Source organism: Aquarana catesbeiana, linkage group LG02 (assembly GCF_042186555.1).
Source record: "Aquarana catesbeiana isolate 2022-GZ linkage group LG02, ASM4218655v1, whole genome shotgun sequence".
NCBI classification, from domain to species: domain Eukaryota; kingdom Metazoa; phylum Chordata; class Amphibia; order Anura; family Ranidae; genus Aquarana; species Aquarana catesbeiana.
The window spans coordinates 424530766-424541358 of NC_133325.1; the positions used below are offsets into that span (position 1 = coordinate 424530766).

At 41.2% G+C, this 10593-nt stretch overlaps 1 protein-coding gene across 1 annotated transcript in view; it reads left to right on the top strand.

Annotated features, from left to right (window-relative positions):
* The window catches only part of MYOM3 (myomesin 3), a 198132-nt gene extending 188415 nt beyond the window's left edge, over positions 1 to 9717 (top strand). The window contains exon 37 of the mRNA XM_073615489.1: positions 9310 to 9717. Coding sequence (XP_073471590.1) covers positions 9310 to 9612 — 303 coding nt within the window. The 3' untranslated portion in view covers positions 9613 to 9717. The remainder of the gene's footprint in view (positions 1 to 9309) is intronic.
* The last annotated feature ends 876 nt before the right edge of the window (positions 9718 to 10593 follow it).

Consider the following 10593-nt stretch of genomic DNA (forward strand, 5'->3'; position numbering starts at 1 on the left):
ATTCTTCACAATATAAATTTACAAACTTAAGGATCGTTCAGATTAATAGGAGTTGGCTTTTAAGCACGTTTGGTAGCTTATTTAATCACTTACTGAGTATGTAGCTTCTTTATCTTTTAATTCTTGTGTTCCAGTTTGAGATAGTGCCATGAACACTGCCCCAGGTTTCCTGTTTTAGTGGCTCCTTTCACTTGCAGCATCCTATGGAGCCACCCTTGCATGCAGAGACTAGAACACACAGAACTGCAGCCTAGGATTACAAGGCACTCCCCTGCTCCTTCCACTGCTTCCCCTTTACCTTCTCCAAGCTAATAGACTGACACTGTCGACTGTTATCTCTTTTCTGTGAAGACCAGATATTCAGGGAAGCAGCACTGAAAGAGCAGGAGCCAGCAGCGTTGAAAGCTGTAAGCAGCAAGTGCTGAGGTAGGAGTTGTAACAAAGAGTTTACTGGGGAATGTTTATATTATTATGCTGAATGTGTTAATCTAAAAAACACTGAGGGCTTAAAATGTTACTAAACCCAGGATCCTGCATTCACTATATCTGGTCTCCAACAGTACACAGAACATGGAAATGCAATTACAGTAATACCTTAGATTACAAGCATAATTTGTTCCAGAAGAATGCTTGTAATCCAAAGCACTCATATATCAAAGCGAGTTTCCCCATAGGAAATAATGGAAACTCAGATAATCCGTTCCACAGCCACTGCTTGTCTATGCAGTGCCACATGTAGCCAGAGGTGCGGGGGTGCCAGAGACACTCGGAAACACTCAGAGACACTCGGATACGCTCAGAGACACTTGGGAACTGAGTGTTTCTGGGTGTCTCTGAGTGTCACCGGCACCCCCGCACCTCTGCCCAAATGTGGTACTGCACACCTCAGCGGCTTGAATCCTGCCCGTCTAGCGAGACAACTCTCGCAAAGCAAGTCAGGATTTTTTTTTTTTTTTAAATAGCTCGTATTGCGAAATGCTTGTAAACCATGTTACCCGCAATCCGAGGTTCCACTGTATTTTAGTAAATATAAACTAAATACCTTTTCTCGTCACCAGTATATAGCAGTCTTGTGGCTTCTATCAGTGTCTGGTGAAAGCTTGTAGGAGTAGTTTTCATTGTACTCTGACTGTCTTATGAGGCTGCAGGACCCCTAACACTCTGTCTGGACAATGATGATTGGCCCTGTGCTAATCACATGCTCCCTCCTAAGAAAAAAAAAACTCTCTAGCAATAAACACCAAACAGAGCGTGTGCAGAGTGCCCCCAAGGCTCTGTACTGTCAGGAGATGGATTGGGGACTGTGGAAGAAGGGGATGATCAGAGAAGACACAAACAGCCTTTTTACACAATGCAGAGGATTAACCCCTTAGGTTCCACAGTGGGTATAACAAGCATGCTTTACTGCATATACAGACAGATTTTACTGTTGTGGGTTTAGTAACACTTTGGGGTTGATTTACTAAAGGCCAATAGACTGTGCACCTTGGAAAGTGCAATTGCACTCTGCGAGTGCAGCTGCTCCAGAGCTTAGTAAATGAGGTAAAGCTTCACTTTGCAAAGAATACCCAATCACATGCAAGTAAAATAAAAAAAACAGCATTTTTGCTTGCACATGATTGGTTGATGAAAGTCAGCAGAGCTTCTGCTCATTTACTAAGCTCTGGAGCAACTGCTCTTGCCGTGTGGAACTGCAATTTCCAAAGTGCACAGTCTTTTTTCCTTTAGTAAATCAACCCCTTTAACTCTACTTTAAGCATTTGGGTATGATAAATATCTAGTGCATTGTTTGTAAAACAATTATCTCATATGATGCTCAGCCCCATCTACTGGTCATAATGCAATATTTTATTGAAATACATTAATAAAAAATGCTGCATTATGGCCAATAGATGGAGCTGACAATCATAGGAGATAATTGTATTCCAAATAATATGGCAGACATTCACAGCGAACATTTTATACATAGACCCCTAACAGTTTTAAAGGTAAACAATTTCTGTAGAAAATGATTTTCATTTTCGCTTGGGCTGTTCTATGACCTGTGGGGTGAATTGCAATGCTCTTTTCCTAGTTTGCCCCTATCTTTAACCTGTTTGCTTTTTTCTGCTGGTAAAAGCATATGCTGCCCAGTCATGTAATTACAGTAAGCAATTCTCCCTGATTACCCATATTTTTCATAGAAGGATACAGTGAGGGGAAAAAGTATTTGATCCCCTGCTGATTTTGTACGTTTGCCCACTGACAAAGAAATGATCAGTCTATAATTTTAATGATAGGTTTATTTTAACAATGAGAGAGACAGAATAACAAAAAAAAAATCTAGAAAAACGCATTTCAAAAAAGTTATACATTGATTTTAATGAGTGAAATAAGTATTTGACCCCTTTGCAAAACATGACTTAGTACTTGGTGGCAAAACCCTTGTTAGCAATCACAGAAGTCAGACGTTTCTTGTAATTGGCCACCAGATTTGCACACATCTCAGGAGGGATTTTGTCCCGTTCCTCTTTGCAGATCCTCTTCAAGTCATTAAGGTTTCGAGACTGACGTTTGGTAATTTGAACCTTCAGCTCCCTCCACATATTTTCTATGGGATTAAGGTCTGGAGACTGGCTAGGCCAATCCAGGACCTTAATGTGCTTCTTCTTGAGCCACTCCTTTGTTGACTTGGCCGTTTGTTTTTGGTCATTGTCATGCTGGAATACCCATCCATGACCCATTTTCAATGCCCTGGCTGAAGGGAGGAGGTTCTCACCCAAGATTTAAAGGTACATGGTCCCATCCATTGTCCCTTTGATGTGGCGAAGTTGTCCTGTACCCTTAGCAGAAAAACATCCCCAAAGCATAATATTTTCACCTCCATGTTTGATGGTGGGGATGGTGTTCTTGGGGTCATAGGCAGCATTCCCCTTCCTTCAAACACGGCGAGTTGATTTGATGTTCAAGAGCTCGATTTTGAACTAATCTGATCACAACACTTTCACCCAGTTCTCCTCTGAATCATTCAGATGTTCATTAGCCAACTTCAGACGGGCCTGTACATGTGCTGTTTTTAGCAGGGGGACCTTACGGGCAGCTGCAGGATTTCAGTCCTTCACAGCGTAGTGTGTTATCAATTGTTTTCTTGGTGACTCTGGTCCCAGCTGCGTTGAGATCATTGACCATATTCTCCCGTGTCGTTCTGGGCTGATTCCTCACCCTTATGATCATTGAAACTCCATTAGGTGAAATCTTGCATTGAGACCCAGACCCGAGAGAGATTGACAGTTATTTTGTGTTCCATTTGCGAATAATCGCACCAACTGTTGTCACCCTCTCACCAAGCTGCTTGGCGATGGTCTTGTAGCCCATTCCAGCCTTGTGTAGGTCTACAATCTTGTCCCTGACATCCTCGGGCAGCTCTTTGGTCTTGGCCATGGTGGAGAGATTGGAATCTGATTCCTTCTGTGGACAGGTGTCTTCTATACAGGTAACAAGCTGAGATTAGAAGCACTCCCTTTAAGAGAGTGCTCCTAATCTCAGCTCGTTACCTGTATAGAAGACACCTGGGAGCCAGAAATCTTGCTGATTGATAGGGGATCAAATACTTATTTCACTCATTAAAATGCACATAAATGTATAACTTTTTTTTATGCGTTTTTCTGGATATTTTTGTTGTTATTCTGTCTCTCACTGTTAAAATAAAACTACCATTAAAATTATAGACTGATCATTTTTTTTTGTCAGTGGGCAAATGTACAAAATCAGCAGGGGATCAAATACTTTTTTCCCTCACTGTATGGAAGGGGACACATTGCATCGGCATGTGCAGTAAAGGCTAGTTCAAGATAGGAAAGTTTTGTTTTCTGCTGCATCTGCGCCTTACTACACAGATGTAGAAAATACATATTAATATCATTATACCGTATGTTCATTACATACAGTTCCTTGAAAATATATTCATACCCCTTGAAGTTTTCCACAATTTGTCATGTTACAACCAAAAACATAAATGTATTCGGATAATTGTGGAGTGGAATGAAAATGATAAATGGTTTTCAACATTTTTTACAAATAAATATCTGAAAAGTGTGGCATGCAATTGTATTCAGCCCCCTTTACTCCGATACCCCTAACTAAAATCTAGTGGAATCAATTGCCTTCAGAAGTCACCTAACTAGTAAATAGAGTCCACCTGCATGTGTTTGGGATGGGCCGAGTGGGCCCCTGTTCGGTTCGCACCAGAACTTTCAAACACTGCAAAAGTTCAAACCCGAATAACGAACCCCATTAAAGTCAATGGGACCCAAACCTCAAAAATCAAAAGTGCCCATTTTGAATGCTTATATTCAAGTAATTGGGCATACAATGGTTATAGGGGTCTGGGTCCTGCCCTGGGGGACATGTATCAATAAAAAAAAAGTTTGTGAAAAACATCATTTTTAAATGAGCAGTGGTTTTTGAGACTTTTACAGTGAAAGCATAAAAATTAAAATTCCTTACAATATAGTACCTGTGGGGTCCCCTTAGTCTACATGTAAGGTGGCAGATCTGTACCATATCTAGAATCTGCTGCAGCAGTAATTGCATTTTTAAAGCCAAAAAAAAAAGACTTTTTTTTCTGCAAGCTGCCTTTATTTTGCTCAGCAACAGCTGGGGAGTGTGTATGATGAGGCCACAATGTAATGCACTGGGAACAAGATTAGAGATTTTTTGGATACATTCTGGTGTCACTTTGACTTTGGATAGACATAACGAGTGCGTAAAAATTGGTCTTTGGTTGTCGGTGGCGCCTTCCCACCGTAACCCTATAGAGGTAATCAGCCTTGCTGTAAAAAATTGCAATGATATGCACCTGTCAAACAGGTGCAGAAAAATTACTCTTTGTGGACAAGGAGGCAGGTTTATCCACTCTGGCAAGTGCAGGGGACTGCACACTTGTCTCTGCTTGTGTGACATAGGATAAGGAGGATGTGGAAGGTTTAGTAAGCCAGTCCACCACCTCCTCTGCATGCTGTGGCTGGATAGCACGGGCAAACTCACTAAACAAAGGAAATTATGCCCTGCCTGAGGACTGATGACCACCAAGTCCACCTTTGCCTGTGGACACATTTGTTGCTGGCCCCCATACAGTGCCAAGGGAAAGTCTGCCTCTCCTTGTTGTCCTGCCAGACATTATTGGGAGGGAGGGGGCGGTGCTTATAAGCAAATATAAAGAAGAAGTGGAAATCTGTACATAGATGCACTTTAACCTTGTAAAGTAGGGTTTGGTGCACTTTAATTTGAGTACACAGACACACACCATGGATACACTATAATATACTGCAATATAATGAGCCAAACGTACAGTGACACACAGAAGTAAATGGCGTTAAACTGGCAGTAACGTACAAAAATATATGGTATTAAACTAGCAGTAACGCACGCAGAACTATATGTCGTTAAACTGGCAGTAACGCACCCAGAACTATATGGCGTTTAACTGGCAGTAACGCACACAAAACAATATGGCGTTAAACTGGCAGTAACGCACACAAAACAATATGGCGTTAAACTGGCAGTAACGCGCACAGAAGTAAATGGCATTAAACTGGCAGTAACGTACAAAACTATATGGTGTTAAACTAGCAGTAACGCACGCAGAACTATATGTCGTTAAACTGGCAGTAACGCACCCAGAACTATATGGCGTTTAACTGGCAGTAACGCACACAAAACAATATGGCGTTAAACTGGCAGTAACGCGCACAGAAGTAAATGGCATTAAACTGGCAGTAACGCACACAGAACTATATGACGTTAAACTGGCAGTAATGCACACAGAACTATATGGCGTTAAACTGGCAGTAACACATGCAAAACTATATGGCGTTAAACTGGCAGGAACGCACACAGAAGTAAATGGCATAAACTGGCAGTAACGCACACAGAAGTAATTGACGTTAAACTGGCAGTAACGCACAAAAATTATATGCCGTTAAACTGACAGTAACGCACACAGAAGAAAATGACATTAAACAGGTAGTAAGGCAATCAAATAGACGGTGTTCAACCGTCACTGCACTGATGCTATCTGAACTGTCCCAACTCTAGCTATACAGTAATGTAAAGATTACTGACACGGTCTCACTACACTTAAACTATCTGAGCTGTCCCTACTCTACACTAATGTATGTATGAATGACACGGTCTCACTACACTACAGTGAAACTATCTGAGCTGTCCCTACTCTAGCTGCACACTATACAAAGCTGAATGATGGTCCTCCTCACTACACTCACACTATCCTTAGACTGACACTAAACTAATATTCAACACTGACAATTGAAGCAAAATAGCACAGTATAGCACACTAACTAACTAATAGCACTGAACAGAGCCCTGTTCTATCTCTCTGCACGCTGAAATCACACTGAAAATGGCTGCCATTGAAAGAATACTTTTATACTGTGGGGCAGGAATGAGCCATGATTGGATAAAGTCATGATGACAGTGTCCAATCATGACTCTGACAGTGCTCTGTGCCCTGATTGGCTGAAGCTTTCACTGCCTTAGCCAATCAGGACTTGCGATGCACTGTTCAGTGCCGCAATGCATTGTGGTCGGTTCTGGGGGCCGAACAAACGGTCGAATGACCCGTTTCTTTGGCTGTTCGTCGAACGTCCGAACGGCGCAAGCTCAGCCCGAACTTATGCTCGTGCTGAACCGTTCACCTATCTCTATGTGTAATTTCATCTCAGTATAAATACAGCTGTTCTGTGAAGCCCTCAGAGGTTTGTTAGAGAACGTTAGTGAACAAACAACATCATGAAGCCCAAGGAACACACCAGACGGGTCAGGGATGAAATTGTTTAGAAGTTTAAAGCAGGGTTAGGTTATAAAAAAAATTCCCAAGCTTTGAATATCTCATGGAACACTGTTCAATTCATCATCTGAAAATAGAAAGAGTATGGCACAACTGCAAACCTACCAAGACATGGTTGTCCAGCTGATTAATTAGAGAAGCAGTCAAGAGGCCCATGGTAACTCTGGAGGAGCTGCAGAGATCCACAGCCCAAGTAGGAGAATCTGTTCATGGCCCCACCGTGAAACATGATGATGGCAGCATCATGTTGTGGGGATGCTTTTCTTCAGCAGGGATGGGGAAGTTGGTCAGAGTTAATGGGAAGCCAAATACAGGGCAATCTTAGAAAAAACCTGTTAGAGTCTGCAAAAGACTTGAAACTGGGGTGGAGGTTCACCTTCCAGCAGGACAAAGACCCTAAACATATAGCCAGAGCTACAATGGAATGGTTTAGATCAAAGCATATTCATGTGTTAGAATGGCCCGGTCAAAGTCCAGACCTAAATCCAATTGAAAATCTGTGGCAAGACTTGAAAATTGCTGTTCACAGGTGCTCCCCATCCAATCTAACAGAGCTTGAGATATTTTGCAAAGAGGAGTGGGCAAAAACTTCACAAAGACATCCCCAAAAAGACTTGCAGCTGTAATTGCAGCGAAAGGTGGTTCTACAAAGTATTGACTCAGGGGGGCTGAATACAAATGCACTCCACACTTTTCACATATTTTTTGTAAAAAATGTTGAAAACCATTTATCATTTTCCTTCTACTTCACAAATATGTGCCACTTTGTGATGGTCTATCACATAAAACCCCAATAAAATATGTTTATGTTTTTGGTTGTAACATGACAAATTGTGGAAAATTTCATGAGGTATGAATACTTTTTCAAGACATTATGGGGGTTATTTACAAAAGGCAACTCCACTTTGCACTACAAGTGCAAACTACAAGTGCAAAGTGCACTTGAAATTGCACTAAAAGTGCACTTGGAAGTGCAGTCGCTGTAAATCTGGGGGGGTAGATCTGAAATGAGGGGAAGCTCTGCTGATTTTATTATCCAATCATGTGCAAGCTAAAATGTTGTTTTTTATTTTCCTCGCATGTCCCCCTCCGATCTACAGCGACTGCACTTCCAAGTGCACTTTCAGTGCAATTTCAAGTGCACTTTGCACTTGTAGTGCAAAGTGGATTTGCCTTTAGTAAATAACCCCCTGTATATTGAGGCTATTCTAGCCACACAGTGCATTGAACCTGGTGAATGGTGTTAGTTCATTGGGTCTATTGACACTGACCTGTCTGGTGTGTTCCTTGGGCTTCATGATGCTGTTTGTTTACATAGGTTCTCTAACAAACCTCTGAGGGCTTCATAGAACAGCTGTATTTATACTGAGATTAAAATACACACAGGTGGACTCTATTTACTAATTAGGTGAATTCTGAAGGCAATTGGTTTCCCCTAGATTTTAGTTAGGAGTATAAGAGAAAAGAGGGCTGAATACAAATGCACACCACACTTCAGATATTTATTTGTAAAAAAAGTTGAAAACCATTTATCATTTTCCCTCCACTTCACAATTATGTGCCACTTTGTGTTGGTCTATTACATTAAATCCCAATAAAATAAATTCACGCTTTGGTTGTAACATGACGAAATGTAGAAAATATCAAGGGGTATGAATACTTTTTAAAGTCACTATACAAACTACAAACCTAGATACTGTTTGTTTCACTATAGAAATAACCATGTAAAATAACAGAACAGTAACAGACAGTTTCTAATAACGTAACTTTAAAGTGTTTGAAAAGTTCAGGGGCTTAGAGTCTAAATTACCAAGAACAGACATGGCCACTGGAGCCATCAAAGAAAAGGCGTCCACCACCAGCCATCACACTCACGCATTGTTTTCGGTCTTTCCTTGTTTGTTAGACAGGAGGGAACATGCATAAACATTTACCATTTTAACAGGTAGGACAGCTGCAATAAGGTAGCTAAAAGGACATATACGAGATATATTATATTTTACACATGATACAAAATACTTAGTTTTTTGCCTGCATTTACTTTGTAGAGTGCAATAGCAAAAATACCAGAGAAGGTATTTTTTGCATAAAAAAGACTTAATAAGTAGTATAAGGCAGTTGACCTGTAATTTTACTGACCCCTCGGCCGCCTACCCAAACACGGCAATGCAAACACACAGGGCTGTACCCATGCAAAGCAATCACGGCAGTTGCAAAAATTAAAAGGCATGTCACATTCAGCAGGAGGTACCACCGCATGTGGTTGCCATGCAGTGGGTTTGGCATTTTGAGAGTTGAAGCAGGCAGTGTCTGTCAAATACCTCTAAAAAGTGATCTGCTGCTGGGGAAAAAAAATTGGCCAGGGTGTAGGTTAAGAAAATATTTTACATTGTACACATTTATCCTTGAAAATGTTGAACTTGAACACTGCATGTGACATTTTTTTTTGCTTGTATTGCTAGACTTTGTGTTTGACATGTCACATATCTGGAGACCCTGCTCCTGAAGTCTCCTGGGTAAAGAATGAGAAGAAAGTGATATTCAAAGATCGCTATAAACTTGAAGTTCACGGTACTGTGGTAACTTTGACCATAGAGAAGATCTGTGCTGAAGATTCAGGCCGGTATCGTATAACTGTGAAAAATAAGTATGGATCAGAGTTTGGGCAGGTAACAGTAAGTGTATTTAAGCATGGGGAAGAGCCGGAGGAACTGAAGAATGTACCGGACATAACTGCAGATCTAGAGTCACTGATGACACCATGAGAAGAAGGGGAAATCGCAAAACACTTTATCCAAAAAACTTGTACAATCTGCAGAAAGATTGCAATTAAATTAAAAGATGAAAGCAATAAAATAAGATGCTGTGTATATTTGTGTTTGTTTTCATTTCTCTGTCTTGGATATTTTCTGCTAAGTTTATCACTTTACTGATGGAAATCGATGTTCAGTGCATTCACATAACACTTAAAGGAGAAGTAGGGCCAAATCTCTTTTAGCTCTACTTCTCATGGGGACCAGTGCACTTCGTTCTGGATTTTTGTGATCCGTATTCAGCCAAAAGCCACTCAGCCAGTCCAGACTCTGGCAAGATCCCAACTTTAATGTCTGCATCCATCCAGATGCCTAGACCGGCAGCTGGATTAGCCACGCAGCACCCCGCTGAGAGCCTGAGCCAGCCCCTCCCACCTCTTGCACAGCCTGGCGCTCCAGTGAGTGCTGGAGGGGCAAAGTGGAGAGTCGGTGACTACAGTCACCGGCTCTCTGCTGACCAAAGACCAAGAACTGAGGGATCGGCGGTCTTTGATCATTCAGTTTTCGGTATAGAGGTGGCAGGGGAGTTTTAATGTTTGGTTTATTTTGAATTTTTCTTTTAAAGTGTATGTCAGCCAAAACTTTTTATTTATATTGGATACTGTGGAGTTTTATTGTCAGCTTTACTTGCTATCTGGTGCTCAATTTGAAAGTTTTTCCTTCACTTATGGTCTGGCTGACAACAATTTCACCAGACTAGAAGTAAAGGAAAATTTGCAACCGGATCACGGACAGCAATACATAGCTTTCTGAGGTTCTTGCCTTCCCTACCCTACTTTAAATAACATATTTCTATCTGTATTGCTTTTGGAGATTTACTCTTATTTCTTGTCTGGCAAAACGGTTGACAGACAATAAGTGAAGGGTAACTCTGTCTAACGAAGTCCTGGATAGTACTCTCAAACTGAACAAAAAAAGCTTGGCTGGACATGC